The sequence below is a fragment of the Danio rerio genome, chromosome 13, assembly GCF_049306965.1.
Source record: "Danio rerio strain Tuebingen ecotype United States chromosome 13, GRCz12tu, whole genome shotgun sequence".
Classification (NCBI taxonomy): domain Eukaryota; kingdom Metazoa; phylum Chordata; class Actinopteri; order Cypriniformes; family Danionidae; genus Danio; species Danio rerio.
In genome coordinates, this window is record NC_133188.1 from 28853387 (window position 1) to 28874254 (window position 20868).

Consider the following 20868-nt stretch of genomic DNA (forward strand, 5'->3'; position numbering starts at 1 on the left):
TAAAAATGTTAAAGAAAAAAAAAAAAGGTGAGGCATTGGCAATCACGCAGCCAGTCTTAATATATTGTTTGCCGTCAGGTTTGCTGTCTTTCTTGGACTTTAAGTTTGTAGCACCAGTTTTGTATTCTATTCCTGATGACTTTATTCAATGAAAGTTACTCGATAGTTAATTGATTTAATCAGTTTTAGTGTGTGTATACCTTGTTTTGCTTACTTGTTGGGATGTCCCCACAAGAATAGAAATGCCAGTACTTTTTTATTCTTGCGGGGACATTTCTTGCTTCCCCATGAGGAAAAACTACTCCTAAATCAGACAGAATGAAATATTTGGTGGAGATGCTCTGATCAGGATTTTTGCAGCCGATACCGAGTACCAATTCTTTGTCATGTTGATCTGCCAAAAAAGAGTACCAATTCTGGTGTTTTAAGCTTTATAATACTTTCAAAAGTTCACACTTAGCTGATGATTGATAATAACGCTTGTTTGACCTGCTTTCCCGGGAGAGAGCCCTGAGCTTATAAGATCATCGAGATGGGAGTTTGAAGCCAGGTAACCCCCCCGAAGACCAAAACCAGAGACATTGTTGCTGTGAGGCAACAGTCATAACCACTGGGCCGCCGTGCTGCTCTATAGAGAAAAAGGGCAGAGGGGGTGGAAAGGGGGATTCTTCAAGACAAAGATGACTAAGGTAAGGCTCTTTGGTTATTTATAATAAGTTAGAAATCATCTGATTGGTGAATCATACGTTAGCTGATGCGGGACCAGTCGTAACAATCATTAGCACATGATCCTCTCGAAATTAGTTTATTAATAAACTTCACTAAGCAGAGATCTCTCCATACCAAAGAGAATAAATTAAGGATGCTTAAACATCTCTTATAACCATTTAGGTGTGAAAATGTTAAAAAACAAACAAAAAAATTAAGTAAACTAAACAAAAAAAAAAAAAAGAGAAAAATGACTAACAATGCAATTTGGAAACAACATGTCTCAATCAAAAAAAAAAAAAAGTTTGGAGCGCATATTTATTAAATAAAAAGTTAAAATGCAAACCTATGAATCCATTACTTCTTTTCAAGTTATGCTATTAAATATTCATCTTTAAAAAAGTTTTTTTTTTTAACTGTATATAATATTTTAAGCCAGGTTTTAGTGAACTTGCAATATTATCAAAAACACAGAACTTTTAGTTATAAAAAGACTTAGATACATGCAAGATCAATCAAATATTTTGCTCATGTCCAACAAACACAAACACTTGCGATTAGATCGGCCAGATCAGCGAGTACCGATTGAGACATCAAATGAGATTATCGGCCGATACCAATCTCCGGCCGATCAATCGGAGCATCCTCAATATTTGGAAAAGGTAAAAAAAGACAGATTGTTTCCTCTGAGGGTATAGGATTTAGGGGTAGGTGGAACAGAATATACAGTTTGTACAGTATAAAAAATCATTAGGTCTATAAGAAGCCCTGAAAAAGATAGCTCGAGAACAGCAAGCATGCCAAGCAATCAAACTTTTTAAGTGCAATGACCCAGTTAACATACAATAATATAGATTTAAATAGATAAACAGAAAAATAGAACAGAAAGTGCTAGTATTCATGATTGAGTTGATCAAAACATGCTACTAATTTTATACAGTGGAGAGCAACCTACAATTTTGAAATTGAAAAAAGTTCCTGCCGATAGTAGATGTCTTATTTTAGAGGCTGCATCCTCCGAAGGATGCAGACTTCAAAGGTGAGTCCTTCGAAGTCCACACAGGCTGAACCGAGCATTTTGAAATGAGACGATTTAGCATATAGAGGACAGATCTCACCACCTAGCAACCGTAACAGCTGCTATTAATAAGCGGTATTATAATTTGTAATGACTTTTTTCAAAGTGATTTTAAAACTTATTTTAAGCAATCTAAAGGCAAAACAAGGTTTACAGAAGCTGGAAATATATTTCTTTTGATCCATACATGTACACACAAACATGTAAACTGTCTATAAAATCACTCTTTCGTAAGACATGTCATAGTCTTTTTGTTTTTTAACATGTGTTTACATATCCATTTAAATTAAACCTAATCCATGCATTTAAACTGGAGTTTTCTTTTAAAAACTACCTGCCGTTATCAGCACGCAATAAATCTTGGGACGTTTGAGGCCTTGAAGGATCCACCGGCTGTCCTTCATTAACTGGGAAACAAAGGGTGCATTTGGAGGATGCGTTTAAAGGAGCCTTCAGATTTTTTTAAAATGAGACCACCTTTGTCGCGCCTCAATGACGCAGCGCACTTCAAATGCATGCTTCGGAGGATGCAGCCTCTAAAATGAGACAGATATTGTGTGACTTAGACGTTTAGAAATGAAACTAAAGAGACAGTTGTTGTTTAATTTCAATTGGGGATGTTTAATATGAAATTCAATCGTGAGATTGGCAAGTAGTTTAGGAGAAAATAATGTTTCCTTATTCAAACAGAAATCAAACACAAAAACGTTTTAAAGATGGCCGCCTGGAGAAATGATTTGCGTTAAAAGGGATTTTGACTCAGACTGTTTAGAATTTTAAATACAAACAATTATGGGTTAACCTAATTGAAATATACAACACTTACCATCCTGCAGGCACACAACGTCATAAGACGTTAATATCAGGTTAGATTTAGGTTGAGACATCAGGTGACCAAAAATAAATATCTAGCCAGCGTCTAAGGTCAGCGTTTTTTTGGCATCCAATAACAACATCAAATCACTTTGATATTTGTTTAATTTTAGGTTCTGGTCGAAAGTGACCAAAATCCAACGTCAATCCAACATATTAATCCAACGTCATATTGACGTCAAATACTGACATTTATTAGTCAGGTATGGCTACCAAAATCCAACATCTGATAGACGTCATGGTGGTAATGTCCACAAAACATCAAGCTGTAACATTATTAGACTTTGACATTTGGTTGATTTTAGATTGGACAATGGACATTGACGTCAACCCAATTTTCATTTCCAAACAACATACAACATCCCCATGACAATGGGGTACAATGTCAATCTGACATCATGTTGACGTCCTGTGCCTGCTGGGCATAGTAAAGTATGCACAATTAATTAATTTTTTAAAACTCTTTCATTGAGTTTTGTCATCTGAATGAAGACATTTTGTCAGCCTAACAATCGCTACGTTGATAAACTATTGTCTACTGAACATTGTACTTCTCTTTCTCAAAGCCGTTTTCATTTCCTGTCCAACATTAAATATGCCTTATATGACCGAGGGCCATAAAATACAAAGATGGCTCCACCTTTGTAGTTGATCGTGAGCTGCTTGTTATGCCGTATAAACATTTCACTTACTCTGCATATTAACCACAGGATGGTTTTGTTTCATAGCAGTTCATGTAGGCTCATAACCATATACACGATGCAGATTAACACAAGCTCGGGTTACTCCAAACCAGACACACAGTGGTATTTTCAGGCATACGGTCAATGTGAATCAATATAGATAAAGAAATGCATAGGCAGATTCATGACATACACCACCGCATGAGTTCCTTTTTAATGCGGTTGCTTGACAAGACCATTTTCAGATGAAAGCTTGTCGTTTAGTAGACAAGATCACCATTTTTTAACATCAGATTCTGCTCAAAAGATTCTAATAGGTAAACAACAGGAAAGCATTGTTTACATCAAAGCTGCTCTCTGCGGTATAACATTGCATCTATAGGGCTTGCATTAAATAATAATGATGATAAGCACATGATTAATAAAATATTGATTCAAAAAGTGCTTACTGCAGTGGATAAAGCTTCAGCTCTTAACTGAAGTCCATATATTCCCACAGGGACCTGGAGTATAGAGCAACGCTAGTCATTAGTCCATTCCAAAAATCAGTTGACCAGTTTGCTTCACTCATAGGCTCTACTTAGTTCAAATGGGTAACACGATCCTCCAAATGAAAAGCTTTCTCATTAACTAACAGAGAGAAAGGGTTCAATTGAATTCCATGCAGAGTGAACAGGTTCGCATGCTTCAGAAGATCAGAAATGTGCTGCAAATACACAGCTCTGACGATACAAAAAAACTGTGCATTGTTTTCAACGAATAGAGGATAAACACATCTGCTATGTTGACAATACACTTAAGCCTGTTTGTTCACACTGTTTGAGATCAGCAAAAAGCCCTTTCTGAGAAACCGCTGAGATTAAATCTTCACATCATGATAGATTCCCATCTTCTGAGCACTTACAGACAGATTTGCTGATGCTTTTAGACACTTCTAACCTCTGCTGTGGAAGTACTAAAGTCAGGAGATGGCTAATTTCTGACTGAATTTATTGGTAGGTCTAAAAATAATATCAACACATAATATTAATATCATACTCTGAAATGTTGGCATTGAAAATGAGAGCCGTTTGTCTAATTAAACTATATTTTGCCGCAAATATTGAGTGATTTGAATTTAAAAAGAAAACATGATTACCCTGATCATGACTGCACTTACAGTACATCTTAAGTGTGTTTTCCTTCAGCTTAGTTCCTGATTTACCACAGCAGAATGAACCGCCAACTATTCCAGCATATGTTTCATGCAGTGATTGTCCATCCTGTTGCAACCCAGTATTGGGGAACACCCATACACTCTCACATTCACACACCCATACACTACAGCCAATTTTGTTTACCCAATTCACCTATAGTGCATATCTTTTGACTGTTGGGGAAACCAGAGCACCTGGAGGAAACCCACGTGAACTCCACACAGAAATGCCAACTGGCCCAGTTTACTGTTGATTTGAATTGAACTTAAATTGGCTTAATATAGTAAATAATAAAGTATTCTAATAAAAGATCATAGTGCAAAAATGTGTACATCCTTAAGAATATGTTAGAATAGAATAAAATACAATACAGTACAATTAAATTAAACAGATAAAAATAAAATTAAATAGAATAAAATCCAATGGAATAGCAAATAAAATATAATCAAATAATATAGAATGGAATCAAATAGATGCGAATAAAATAAAATAAAACAGGACAAATCAAGTAGAGGCCTTATAAAATATTAGATTTAGCTTAATTTGTTGTAGGTTGTAGTTATTTTGCAACAACTAATTTGAATTTAAATGAATAACTTTTCATATCCAAAGACATAAGGTAATTAGACTTTTATGTTAACAATTTAATAAATCTATTTTGTAATATTTCAGCAATATATATTGTCCATGATTATGCAAAAACTAGAGGAAACGTTCACTCTGTAATAAATATCATTTTCTCCTTATTCACTTTTGTAATTCACAGTTTTGTCAATCCATTCACAAGGTCAGGTGTAATAAAAATCTAAAAAGATCTAAAATATTTTGAGTTTGTCCAGGAGCAGAAAATGCTTTTGGTCACAGCGACAAAAGGCCAGCTATTGTCCACCTGTTTACCGAAAACAGTCACAGACTAAAAAAAAAAACAGACTAAAACTCATTTAGTCGTTCTAAAACCCTTTAGCCAAAGTCTGTCATCAAAGTGGTTCGGCATTATTATCTCCCAGGACTCTTGCACCCTGTGATCTTGCCCCCACAAAAGTCAGCGCATGTTCATTGCAATTTGTCTTCATCTTCTGAGATGCAAATAGCACTTTTCTTATTATATAAGAAAAAAGTCCTATCGCAGTAAATTCTTCTTTGATATTTGACGCCAGTTTATCAGGAAGTGACTATTTCGTTTTCTATGACTCATTGGAAACACACGATTCGTGAACTGAAAAGGTGAAAAAGTACACATTCGCAAAAGGTTTTATGCGATATTTAAGTTTTGCGCAAAAAACTAAATCGTGTCTTTGGATGTAAACATAGCTAATGCTGTTTTCTTCCAGCATTCTTCATTATATCCTCCTTTGTGTTCAACAGAAGGAGATTTTTTGGAGGATTAGTAAATGATGACAGAATTTTCATTTTTTGGGGTGAACTATACATTTAAACTCAAGGTGTAAATCGCTTGTCTTTTTTTATTTTTTTGTAAAAATGACCATTGGATCTTATAAAAAAAAAAAATCGCAGTGACTTATTTGACCTCATGAACATGACTAAACAGGAAAAAACGTGTTTTTCTTTTGGGCAGTTTCCGTATGTGCATAAGATCCTCTGGTGTAATTTTCCTGATTTCGCATTAGTGTGAGCATGAAAAGTGCTGGCTCTAGAAACGCTCCTCATGAGCCGTCCAGCTTGACCCCTATTAAAGGGCTGTCAGTTGAGGAGCAGATGGTACCCACTCTCTCTGTCTCAAAGCGCTGAGGGGGGGTTTGACCATAGCAACCCATATATAACGACTACCCCTCGACTGGTAGCATCGCTTGTTCTAATTTGTTAAGTACCACTTCAGCGAATTTGATTTAATCACTACGTTCAAGTCTTAACACAACTGACATCAAATAAAACACTGCAGGTGTCCACAGAAGACAGTAAATCTCATCCCTTCTCATGTCTATTAACTAATTGAACACAGGATTACACCAAACTCAGGTTTACAAACAGGAAGAGACTGATGAGTTCAAAAAATAAATGTAACCTTGGAACCAATTCTTTTTAAATATGCATATAGTCTATAGGGTGTTTTTTGAAATATATTAAACTGACCAGCTACAATGTTTTTTTCTTTCTCTTATTTATTAATTTTTTGGCGTCTGTACTCAGGCTGCTAGCCCAGAGAAAACCATGTTTTGGCCTGTTCAGGCCCCGGAAGTGACTGTGGACACTCAGTTTAGGTGCGACAGTGGAAACATGGCTAATGGCATCACTGCAAAATCAGTTTTAGAACCTTTATTTTATAGAGTGTTTTATAAATAATTTAAATGAATAACTAACACTTAACGTATATAAATGCTTTCATGAGACAAAAACACTTGCAGCATCAGATTTTGAGGAAAAATTTTTTGCGGTAGAGTAGATACGAGATGAAGACCCAAAGTCCAGTTGCCCACAGGTTCTGGAAAAGCGGCTCCCAGTGACTGTCCTGAAAACGCATCTCCCAACTGAAGGGGAAGTACGAGCCCAGCAGAGAGTGACCAACATACACAAATATAGAGTTCATTCCTGTAAACGAACACAGGCACTGTAAAAATCTATCGCAATTTTAACAATAAAAAACTGTATAATCCAGTTAATTGGTTAATGGTAGTTCCCTGTTTTTTTACTCTACTGTTTTTTTAAGGAATAATAATATGCCTAGGCTACTATAATAAAGAAAATCCCCTATAAATGTAAAACTAAATTAATTGCTAAATACTCTAGACACATGAAAGTGTAAAGCCTGCAGCCCACAACAAAGTGGAAAGTTAATGCGTGTCATATTCAACAAACCGTTTACTACGAATTTCACATAATTTTGCTCACATGGATATTTAAATATTAATCAGATGATGTCATTACGCTACTGTGCCGTCAGCCAATTGTTACATTGCTGATCATGATTTAGAGGACGATAGATCTGTCCTTCACAACACACAAAGTGATCTCAGATCAGTTTACCCAGACATTTTAATCTGATTAACAAACTTGATGGAAGAACCAAATTAGCCAGAGATCAGTTATCAAGATTGAAAGATTAAGTAACTGTTAAATCATCTTAGATAATTTAAGCGAGGTACGAGGAACGGACCCCAGCTCCAAATATATATATTTAAGTTCACTCACTTTCTCTCTTCAAAATATTGCTTGAATTGTTAAAAAGATTATATTATTGCCCAGAAATGTTTTATTAGTCCAGTCAACTTTAGCCATTCTGACTATTCACTGGATTAAAAAAAGTATATTGTTGCAGTCTTCATTTAATACATCATCTTAAAGTTATAGTTCACCCCAAAATGATTGTTCTGTCATCATTTACTCATCGTCCATGATTTTCATTCTTCTGTTGAACACAAAAGTAGATATATTAAGGAATATTGGAAAAAACAGTTATTGGTCTCCATAGTACTTTGTTGTTTCTACTATGAATGCAAATGGATGCTTTTCCCACAACATTCTTCAGATTTTCTTGTTTTGTGTTCAACTGAAGAAAAAAAATCATAAAAGATTAGAACCACTTGAGTATGAGTAAATGGTGAGGAGATTTTTTTTTACAGTGTGTAAACTATCCCTTTATTTATTTTTTAGCCCCAACCAAGAATCTTACTTTAACTTGCATATTTTTGCTTGTTTAGCATTTTATTAAAAGTAATTTTTTAAAGATATAATTACTACTTGTTAACTTGTAGCAGCAAAGTAAGTCCATAGAATGTCTAAAAGGGACCATCAGGGTGTCCGCGGGGTCTCAAATTTCAAAAACTAAAATTTAGGCCTTAAAGAGTCTTAAACCCTCTGAAATATGGTGTTGTATGACTTAAATACTTTTGAACAGGTCTTAATTTTCCTTTGTCCATATAAAGTTACCCAATCGCTACAACCGACAATAAAAAAAGTTTAATGAAAGTAAAATTAATTAACTCTATTTACCAATATGGTTTAATTATCTTCCTTACACCCGAACAATAACATTTGTTTAAAGGTTCTCCCTGTATTTTAACACATTATTTAAAATATGTGGCTAAGATATAACTAAAAAAATAAATTTTCCACTGGCCACTACAAAAAATCTTTCGGTTTGCCCTGTACAAGTCAATGAAATAAATTTCATTTATAATGGTCTTAAAAAGGTCTTAAAATGTCTGAAATTTAACTTAGAGAACCTGCAAAAATCTTGAAAATTAAGTGTATTCACTTTCAGTCCAAAGAAAAGTTGGTCACACTTTACAATAAGGTTCATTAGTTAATGTTAATTATTGCATTTACTAACATGAACAAACAATGAATAATACATTTAGTACTGTATTCGTTCATGTTAGTTAATGTTAGTTAATGAAAATACAGTTGTTCATTGTTAGTTCATTTTAACTCATGGTGCATTAACAAATGGTAACAAGCATGGACTTGGTTGTTAATAATACATTAGTAAATGTTTAATTATGATTAATAAATGCTGTACATGTGTTGTTCATGATTAGTTCATGTTAGTAAATGCATTAACTAATGAAAGTTATTGTAAAGTGTTATCGAAAAGTTAACATTATATAATGTTTTTTACTAGAAATTTACATCTCAAATCAGTCTCAAACTACAGTAAGCTTTTCTGTATCTGATTGACTAAGAAAATAGTGCTGTAAACCAAGTGACTTCTCATACCAGGAAAAATGAAAGGTTGTCCGCCCCACCATTTCTTAACATCTATGATGAAATACATCACAGCAAGCAGCAAAAACGACATGCAGGCCATGCAAGTCACAAACGACAGAGACCTAAAAACAGATAGAAAAATTGTGTTATATCAGTATCAATTCATAAATTAAAAGAAACACTTTCAGATCATGTGTGTGTACTGCTACGTCAAGCTGCAATGCGCTATTGAAGAACTTTGCCAAACATTTCTTGTAACAGTAAGAACAACACAGTGCAGAACCAGGGACTAAATAATGGATGGACGCATAGTAGTTTCTGTGCTTCAAGTAAGCCAATAAGAAACAGAAGCATCCAAAGTGAAGCCTTGGCACCTGCTCAGTACAACCATGTCAATAAGTCATGTGGCTCTGCGTTTCTAAGTGCCAGGACGGATTTTTATCTAATGCAAAATGGCTGCATCCCAGAGCATCGTTTATGTCAGCTGAAGTCGAGCCAAAAAAGACTCTTGGCTGGGAGTTAATTACTTTTGGGGATGAAGACGGACATACCCGGGGGCTCAATAAGCTGGCATGATGAACTGGCCATTAAAAGTGGAGCATGTGTATGACTGTACTTGAACAGCCTGCAGAGTGGGGTCACAGAGCACATACTTCAGCAAAGACGAGGCAAGGTCAAATTTAATAGAGAAAACATTAGGGATGCAAAGAATCTGTGTTTATATCTTCCTTATATCTAGTTTAAGCTTTTAACTGGCATCATAATCGTCTGGTTGACCTTTTGTCAATGGGTTATCATTAAAACTAAAAACAAAATTTGCTTGTCAGATCAGAAATTGGTGGAAAAGTTAAAGGGTTAATTAACCATAATACAGTGTTACTGGTGTTGTTAACTAAAACCAAAGATTTCAAAATGAACTTACTTTAATGGACCTATTTCACAAGACATTTAATGGTCATCATAATCTTAAATGAAAAGTTTTTAATATTTTGATAAAAAAATGTATGTACATGTGTAATAACATATGTATTATATTATCTTTGCATCAAATTACAAAAAGTGAATTACTGCTTGTGCGAGGTGTTTTAAATGCAGCATTTATAGGGAAGGACAGTAAATTTGACGTTGTTCTCCCTTTATTCTGTTGTTATCAGGCTCACACAATTTTTTTCCTTTCTCTGAAGGTCTCGATAACACCATCGTGGAGTTTTTCTTTCTTTATTTAAGCAAATAGAATTGTAAAAAAAGTTTTGTTGCACTCTCCCATTTACTGCACTCTAAGTTTACCCAACTATGATGACTTCCGATACAGAGAAACCCAGAAATATGAAAAGCCCATTAAAATAAATTTAACTAGAAAATAAATATTACATGAAATACTTAAAACACTTTCTGAAATAAAATAAGATTGAGGTGAATTACTAAAATTACTAGAACTAAACTGAAATTAATTACACATATACTGTAACAAACAACAGTTCTTTAAACTAAAACAGAAACTAAACAGTGTTGGGGAAAGTTACTTTTGAAAGTAATGCATTACAATATTGAGTTACACCACAACAAAGCAACTAGTTGTTTTATGGTAAGTAATGCATTATGTTGCTTTTGAGTTACTTTTGCATTACTTTTTCTGACCAGGCTAAGGTTTGACCTCTTGACTTGAAACTTGAAGGTTTTTTTTCTTCTTTTTTTGTATGAATAGAAGAGCTCTGAAATTAACAACGTACTGCATAACCTTCATTAACCTTTAAAAAAGAAAAGTAGTATAACGTTATCTTAGGAAAATTTCCTGACCCCAGAGCTATAGACCATTTTGAGGGATGTAAACAAAAACAATAGTCTCAACGTATTTCCTGTTTTACATTTTTAATTTCTATAGCTTAAGAGAATCCAAAAAGAGCCACATATTGATAATGATAAATAATGTTATGAAAGCCGTTTTAACATTAAGTTATGATTGAATTGCCTCTTGTTAGTTATGAAATAGTTTGATAACAAGCAGGAAATGTTCATGGGCCAATCACATGACCACATTGAAATGGTCTATACATGCCATATATACAGATGAATGAAGGATTAAAGCAATGCGTTTGCTACTTTTGTACTTTTTGTATTATTAACAAGTAAAATCACTGTCATATAATAATAAAAATATAAATGTAACAAAACAAATGAACTACAACTGATGAAAACAACAAAACTTAAAACAATTACTAAAACTTCAACTAAAATGAAGATGAAATTAAAAGTATAATAATGTAATGTAAAACAAAAATGTATTTAACATTTTTAGTATCTAGGTTTTGTTGATAACTGTTTCTCACCTTACTAGCAAGCAAACAAACTAATTTTCTTTTTACATGTATTCAAATTTACTAGCAAATTCATTCATTCATTCATTCATTCATTTATTCAAATTTCTTACTCCATTGAATGAATAAATAAATAAAATAAATATTTATAAATTTGCAATTTCTTTTTCTTAGCCCATTAGCAAACTATTTAAAAAATGTAATAAGCTTTAAGCAAAACATTTGTTTGCACTAAAAGACATCCAGCATGACTGAGCGGGTGTGTGTTGAACATTTCTGTTACATGCCATTATTTATTAGGTGTTAGATGACAAATAATTTAATGTGCAGCAGCCTGAAGATGTAGGGCTGACCTCATCCTGCTCGATTTCACAACAGGCGGATGAGATAAGCCAGCGCGGTTGGCAAGATATATACGGTTGGCCAAATAAAAACGGCTCACTCCATCTTGGCTGTAAAGAAGAGTGATCTGGTTGGACAGTGGATGCATCACCCGCCGCGTCTCACTCCTGTGCCAGTGGGGCCGATTATTTACAGGACGGCCTGTCGTTAGAGGTACCTAAACGCGTGTTTTAGCAGCCTCTGATTTGTGTCTTCTGGAGGCTCATCTCTTCTTTTGGTGGAAGGCGAAAACAGTGGCTGGATTTAGAGGGTCAGGAAGCACTTACCAAAGGTTTTTATTGACAGGTATAAATCCTTCGTCTCTTGTGCACTTAGAAAGGATGGCTGCGGAGATTCCCTGAGGGTCAGAATAAAACAGATTTCAAATCAATGCAGACCTGTAAAGCAAGCATTATCAGCCAAGCCAAATGCAGCACCGCCATAAAGAATCAAGATTAGCTGATGGTCCCCGGAGGTGAAGACCCTCAAACTAACACATGCAACACAGATCCATCTCCTCATCCAAAAATCTCTCAGCCCACATGAGTTTAACATTGGGAATTTGGTGAAAATATTTCATTAAAATTCCGAATTTGTCACATTTTCAACTAAACCATAAATTACATGAAATTTTGAAGTATTCATTTTATTCGAAAATCATTTAGTATTGCTACACTCTTTGTTCCATTGAATGTTACCGAAATGCCAGAACAGCCTAACAAAACTGAAATTAAAATGAAAACTCTAATTCTAACTCAATATACAAAACTAAAACTATATTTGAAATGTTAAATCTAAGAAAGAACTATAATATAAAGACATTCAATAAAATATTTAATGTAACCAAAAAGAATAAAAATGACAAAAGCATAACGACCTTAATCCAATCAAAATGTTGGGGATCAAAAATATTGCGCCGTTCCAAAAGTTCAAGCCTGGTGAATTCTGACTTGACAATTCATGAACACAAGTAAACCCTTTTTTTTAATGCTGCAAATAGGGATTCAACGATTATAGATTGTGGTTGTACGATTATAGTCTGAGGCATAATCACAGTTTCGCAGTTATGACGATGATTATGCATTCATTAATGTCAAAACGCTAATAGTTTAGAAAATCACAAGAAAACTCTTTATATTTTAAAATATTTTTTATTGCTGCTCACTAACCAATTAATACTACACAAAACATAAATAAAAAAAACCAAACAATTGTTAATTTCTCTTTGGACTTAAAAATAAGTGAAAAAAGATGTTGGCAATTAAACATAATTTATAATTTTACACTAAAAATAAATGACAGGTCAGCGCCAGTGGTGTAGTGGTTAGTGCGTCGACACATGCACTCCGCGGCGACCCGAGTTTGATTAGTCCTATGCCAATCCTTCCCCTATTTCTCTGCTCCCCATGCTTTCCTGTCTATTCTGTCTCCTTTCTATCTAATAAAGGTAACCCCCCCCAAAAAAAATTAAAATAAAGGACAAAACAATGAATAAATAAATATACAAAAGAATAAATAAAAATATTATTTGTCTAGCATATTAGTATTTCCCTTTTAAAGAAATGTAGTCAAAAGGCTGCTAAACCCCTGTCTGAAAGGCACTTTTGATCAACAATATTACTAAAAGTTGTTTGTTATTTTTCATTTTGTGTTTTTTCTCTTTGAAGTAGAAATGTGTATATTCTATGCAAAGTATAAATCCAGTCTGATCGAAATCTGTGACTCGCAGCATTTTTTCAACTAGATCAGTATGAAAAGCTTGAGAGCGTGCAGGTCTCTCTCAATATGCGTGTGCAAGCAGCGTGCCTCCATTAGAAATAACAAACTTGCTCATGCAAAAAAATGCGATAAGTGAACAGCGCTTAGTTAATAGCCTCAGCCATAGTTAATCCAGTATTAGCCTCGGTATACAAGCTTGGAACTTTAAATTATTGCACAGTTGGCATAACTTTATTGTATTGCAGCAATTTTGTTCTGTGCAGAAACGTAGTGTTCAGAAGCCTATTTATTAACCATGACAAATTAAAGCGCCGTTAATAGTGAAATCGGTTAATTGTTGCATCCCTATAGCTGCAAAGTTTAACACTACAACCTTCTAAAGCTTCCAAAATGTGTGACCGTGACTTAATATCTAAAAAGGCATTGAATAATAAAAGTAACAAATAAAATATTTTAAAAAGTTTCCTTCCAAAGTAGCAATATTCAAAAAGAACGAAACTGTCACCTCATAGCAAACTGGAGCAAATCAGTTAAAATGGAAAATGGAACCTGAGAGGTCAAATTTTACTTCATCGCTACACTTTTTGCTCCATTGACTTCCAAAATCCCACAACAGCCGTAATAAAACTGAAATTAAAATGAAAAATTGACAAATTAAAGCTAATTCGAAGTACCCTAACTCATGAACGACACATTTAGATAACTAAATTTGAAATGATAAACCTACACTCATTTTTTTTTTTTTGCAAAGCGTTTAAACTACTTATCTGAAATGAATTTGAGATTTAATTGGGAAAACATGAATTTTTTTAAGTTTGATGAACGTAAATTTGTTAAAAGTGTTAAGTTAACTTAATTTATGTTGGGACAACATGAATGAATTGTGTGGAACCCAGCATTTTTTACAGTGCAAGAATGAATTATGATATGAAGAAATGTAATATATTAATATTTAATATAATTAAAATGAATACATTTGATGAAAACACAAAAACAGGGTGTCACGGTGGCGCAGTGGGTAGCACGATCACCTCACAGCAAGAAGGTCGCTGGTTCAAACTCCGGCTTGGTCAGTTGGTATTTTGTGTGTGGAGTTCTGTGCATGTTCTCCTTGTGTTCGCAAGGATTTCCTCTGGGTGTTCCAGCATCACCCACAGTCCAAAGACATGCGCTATAGGTGAATTGCATGAGCTAAATTGGCGTCCGCTGCGTAAAACATATGCTGGATAAGTTGACGGTTCATTCTGCTGTGGCGAGCACAGATTAATAAAAGAGACTAAGGCATAAAGAAAATGAATGAATGAATGAATGAATGAATGAATGAATGAATGAATGAATGAATGAATGAACGAAAGCACAAAAACCTTAATGAAATCAAAATGTGGGAGATCAGAAAAATTGCATTGCAAAAGTTTAGAATCATGGAAGCTGAAAAGTAAAAAATGTAACGAGAAACTATTGCAGCTCTTTTTTTTCAATATACTGTAATGACAACAACTTTAATATATGATAACAAAAACTTTTCTACATATTAACAGAGACGACACACAATGACAAAAGTTTGTTATCTTGCACTGATTCCTGATGTGTAAGACAATCATGTGAGAATCATTTGAAGATAGAGAAACAAATAAATTATGTTTAATACAAACACTAAATAGAATGCATGTTGGTCCAAATCCAACATAAATCAAATGTGTTTGATTCAAAAAACTGCTTTCAAACAGGTTTCCCAAACAATACCTCTTAGGTGCTGCTTAGTGTATGCTTGTGTATGCTTAGTATGATTGACCTGCACAACAACAACAACACCACCACCACAACAACAACAACAACAACAACAACAACAACAACAACAACAACAACAACAACTATGTCATCCAAAGGCATGAAGTTGGGTCTGAGCTCTCTGTTTATCTGACCAATGAGAGTCAGGTGCATGTGGCACACTAGCGTTTTTGTTTTAATATGACATTTTAGAAAAAGAAAAAAAAAAGATCCCCCTTTAGACTGGTATTTTTATTGCGTTTCAGAAAATGATCTACATCCACACTGTAAAGCTAAATGGATAATATGTGACATTTTATATGAGAAAGATTGAAGAATCAGAGAGGGATATACAATTGTCCTAAAGACCAATCAGAGAGCAAATGTGGAAAGCCGTGCCTCTGTTATCAAATGTTTTTGCATTTTAAAACTAAAACACACTAGTGTGTCACACCTGACTCGTATTGGACAGATAAACAGAGTGTGCCGCACCAAATTCACACAATTGCATGGCTGCATCCGAATAGCATTCTTCCATACTATATAGTAAGCTAACCGATATTCAAGCCGAGTGGTATGTCTGGATTCATAGAATTCAAAAAACAATATGCATAAAGTACCCAGACGACCTCAACACAATTTATTTACTTATTTTTGCTTAATATTTGCAGCCTAGGGCTATGCTTCTTAATGTGTATTGTAGACATCTTTTCTAAAACATACAGTATAGCGTAAAAGCACGTTCATTACTAAGGAAACCAAAACAACCAAAGAAAAATTATATTTAATTGAACACATCACATACAGAACCTTTGCATACAATACACATACATCACCGTGTTGATGTTTTAGTCCATGGTTACATCGACACCCAGCGGTCAAAAGCTGCAGGCACATTTACTACCGTAGCGGCGTCGGCAAGCATGGTGGCAGAGGGAACGTATTAAAGTGTTACCATCTGTACTACTTCCGGCCAGATTGCCACGATGCACCACGAGAGAATTCATGAATGGGAATAAATCAACGCAACTGGCACAGGTAGGTCACGTGAACATAACAAAATAGTAGATGTAGTACGTCAGAGTTCCATTCATACAGCTCACATGCATACAGTATAGAACATACAGTCAAGAAGTAAATTCAAATATAAATGTAGTAGTAGGCGAGTTTCGTATGCAACCAATGTGGCTTGTTGTTTTTCGGCAGGATAAATGTACCAACTATACATTTCTTAAATGTGCAAAGGTTTCGCTTTTCAAAAAAAAGGAACACAACTTCATAACTTTCTTAAAAAATGACAGCAAATTACCACCAATAAATGAGCTAGTAAAGCCTTTACAGCTATATTTACACATAATTAATGGTTTGCACTTGCAGACAACACAAGCAATACAAAATTAGCCTACATCTGATTGGTTTATTTGACTGGTTATTTATTTAAATTTTAAATGTCATTTAATGTGTTTTGTTGACAGATTTTGCCTACGCAACTAAGAACAAACAAAAGCAACACCTGTGATGATGCGCTTTGCTTTACTAGTCAGTTAGTCACCCAATCATATCCCATAACAAATCATCAATTGCTTTTAAAACCACTTTTTACCATATTATATGGCACTTCCAACATTTTATTTATTCAATATCCCAAATTGTGCATTAAAATATGTTATCTACAGGCTCATTTTAAAGGGATATTGTTCTTTTTGTGAGGATGGACAGTTCAGCATCCAAACCTGCTTGTTAGGAGGATATCCATCATTTGTATAGATGACAGAATCAATGGTGTGGAAATAGCCTGGCTGGCTCTAGATTGAGTCTCCAGGCTATGCAGGCAGGATGTGGGACAATCATTGCTATGTGGGGCAATCGCTCAATTTCAATCTCAAACTGCCGAGTGATCGTTGAACTTTAATTAACTCCGGGTCCTTGTTTATCGGGACGCCGACGCACAAACAGCTTCAAATCATCCCCCCAATCTGACAAAGAATTTATGCCAAGGATAACACCAATGCTCTCCGGTTAGACACGTAGAGTTTTATGACAGTCGGTAGTTTTTGTTTAAACAGTAAAGCGTGTTTGAAGAGTGCATTACGAGCACCAGAGGCTGTTGGAGATGTGCTGCTTAAAACATCCTCAGAGCTCTCCAGAGATGTCAATGATAATTGATTGTTTGCTTGTGCTTGGAGATGCACAGCGTTTATTGTGAAGCACAAACCCTATAATGGTGTCGTTGGTCACCTGAATCCTTAGTTATATGCTCTATAATTTATATATTTCACTGATGATGTCAAAATAAGGGGTGAAGAACAAAGGAAGAAAAATAAGACAACATTTAAATACTTTAGGCAAATATAAAAATAAGGAATCTCTCCCAACAGCTGTTTGCTATTTTATACAGCTTCCAAAACATTATCACAAAGTAGAGATACAGATTTAAATATTATACATGTAGCATATTATACACAAATCATCTTTAGAGGCTGGGCGTGAACAGCGGTGGCGTAATTTCATTTATTTATTTATGCTGTTGGCTAGTTTATTTTATCATGCTGTGCCTCTAGGTAAAGTGAAATAGATCTCTATTCATTTATTTCAGCACCTCGAGCGGTGTGGACCCATAATGCTGGCCTTTATGATTCAACATACAGAGATAATGGGCCAATTTGTCATAGGGCTTGGGAATAATGAAATTTAAAATACTGGGGATAAGGCATCTGCGTATTGTGGGTCTGGGTTCACAAAAAGCACAATCTTGCAATATACTTCACTGGGAGAAGAAGGTGAGGAGATTTGTGATTTGGCTGCAAACCTAACAAGAATATCTTTTAAATATGTTTAACTAAAGAAAAAAGTAAATATCAATGCAGTCACGTTTATTTTGTTTTTAATTTTCATATTCAACAAAAATAGTTATAGATTTTAAGTTTTGGTGGCACTTTAGTTAAAGTGAAAATTCTCACTATGAACTAGTGGTTTTATTATTAAGATATATATATATATATATATATATATATATATATATATATATATATATATATATATATATATATATATATATATATATATATATATATATATATATATACATCTCTCTTTTAAATTCATATTTTTAATAGGAAGCTATGGAATATTATATTTGTGCATATACATTACATTAGTCAGCACTGCAGTCAAATCTGTAGCTTATCTAACAAAATAAATTAATGTTAACGCTCCAAAAACTACAACAACGAGATTTACAGTTTATAGAAAAATATTAAATACAAATTTAAAAAAAAAAGGGAAAAATCAAAAGAAGCAAAAAAATTGAAAACATTTGGTTGAAAGGTTTTTTGTAAGTTGTAATTTTTTGTTGCAATAATTTGCTTAAATTAATTGTATTATCTTTCAATTTCTAAATGTTTGGTGACTACAATATTATTTTAATAAATATATCTGATTAATAAATATCTTTTGTTTAAATGCACCAAAATACATTGCCTATATTCACGGAGAAATTAATAAAAATATTAATTTTTAAAATGGGGTGTATACACTTATGCTAAGCACCATATATATTATTAAGACGATCTTATTCTACCTCCCTAATGCTATTAACCACCTAAACCTAACTACTACCTTAACAACTATCAATAAGCAGCAAATTAAGACTTTTTCAAGGCACAAAAGTCATAGTTTATGGTTCAAAAGTGAGAATTGTAGCTTAAAATAAAGTGTAACCTAAATTTTTAATGCATACTTTGATATTCATGTGTTTTGATGCAGCTTTTTTTATACTATATCCCAAAATGACATTATTGAGAGTTCAGAAACCAAAAACAGAACTGATTTTTAAAAATTAAATAGATTTTATACTTAAATGTATTTACTAAATGTTGTCTGTTTTATATTCAAATATAACTGATTTGTTGCTTTGTTAAACTACTCATTTAAGTGTGATACACACAGTATATTAGCCTACATACTATATAAATATTTCTTTAAAACTGTTTTAAGCAAATGTTTCTAATTAAAACAGGCTCTCAATCTGATAGTATTAGGTTGGACAAAAAGGCCCCGCCCCAAATTCACACTATTGGATGAGTCAGTGTTGCTGTTGTTGAGCATGTCAACCTAGCTGAGCAATGCTTAAAAGTAAAACACTCTTAAATGTAATGGTTCTTTATGAGGAATGATGGTTATATGAAAGAACAAACTTTTATTACAGGTTATTTAAACGTAAATGTAAAAAAAACTAAGAAAAAAACGGTTCTTTAAAGTATTTTTGAAGGGTTTTTTGAAGTGCAAGAACAGAAACAGTAAGATTGTTCTTTTCTATAAAGCAAACCACAGATGGCTTACTTATAGTTGCCTCTGTACAAAGTAGATTTTTTTAAACAGAAAAAGCAAATGTCCTTTGAAAAAAACTCCCTAGAAAGCAATAAAACAGTGCAAGGAGTTATATATCTTGGCACAAGAGCAGAATCCTCAAAGTAAGAAAATGTACAGCACATCGTGTCAGCTTTCTGGAGGTGCAGGGAGAAACGTTTGTCTGCCATAATTGAATGAATTGGACTCACAAATCAAATGTTGTACGAAAGGGATATTCATAGATCTTCATATTTCTACTAAGAAAATATGAATGAGCTGAAAGTTTTAAGCTGCAACATTCCGTCTCACATTATTAACCAACCCAACAGCTATGACCACAAGCAAGCAAGGCCATTGCTGAGAAATGCAGGTCATTTCCCCCCGTCATCCGCAGCTTTATGTCCAGACAAAACCCCTCCATCAGCACCTGTTGTCTCCAGAGAGTCCATTCCAGCAGCTCTGCCTCCACAAGTCCCAAACAAAACACAGCAGCAGCAAGGTCTTTCATGCAAAACAATCCTGCAAACTCCCTTTCTGTGTAGATCCTCTGATCAACATATGCAGAAACATGATTCTGCCTTAATAACCTTGAATAAATGGCTATGCTGTTCACTTTAGATTAAACACACCATATAACTTGAGCTTGCCTTAGTTGTCACGCTTATTAAACCGGGCAGAGAGGGTAAATTCACCCCAAATGGTGCAATCACAATCCTTTTTTCAGCTACAGAAGGACATCAGTAAGTGAATTGGGCTGCTTTCTTTGCCCCCTAAAAAACATTTCTAGTAGCACATGGCCATTTCCCCTGAGACAGGGGTTTAGACATCCTCATGCACTTCCCACCCAGCCCAGCTTCTGCTCCCTTTGTTTGCGGGACCACCCAAATGGAGCACTTAACCCGCAAATCTGCCAGCCTTCCACTATCGTCATCTCAATCGAAGATTTAATCACTCTTTTGTTTCACGGGCGCAAATCTCAGCACCCGAGTTGATTTAATTATTTAGTTCTGCTGAGATTGATTTTACATGTTCACGATCCTAGAGAACTCAATTAAGTGTGTGTAAAATACACTTTCAAAATTTGCCTATGACATCACAGATACACACATATTACGTCCCTTACCGTTCTCCGT

General features: G+C 34.3%; 1 protein-coding gene across 20 annotated transcripts in view; it reads right to left on the reverse strand.

Moving 5' to 3' along the window:
• The window catches only part of si:dkey-192p21.6, an 87078-nt gene that overhangs the window by 696 nt on the left and 65514 nt on the right, over positions 1 to 20868 (reverse strand). For 18 of the 20 annotated variants that reach the window (XM_073919783.1, XM_009307340.3, XM_017358773.2 and 15 more), the window contains 3 exons: positions 12187 to 12257; positions 9213 to 9325; positions 6798 to 7085 (listed from right to left, as the gene is read on the reverse strand). In XM_073919783.1, the coding sequence (XP_073775884.1) occupies positions 6904 to 7085; positions 9213 to 9325; positions 12187 to 12257 (366 nt within the window). In that variant the 3' untranslated portion in view covers positions 6798 to 6903. Of the gene's footprint in view, positions 1 to 6797; positions 7086 to 9148; positions 9326 to 12186; positions 12258 to 20868 lie in introns of those variants that run through there. The other 2 variants (NM_001145587.1, XM_073919786.1) reach the window with 2 other exon arrangements.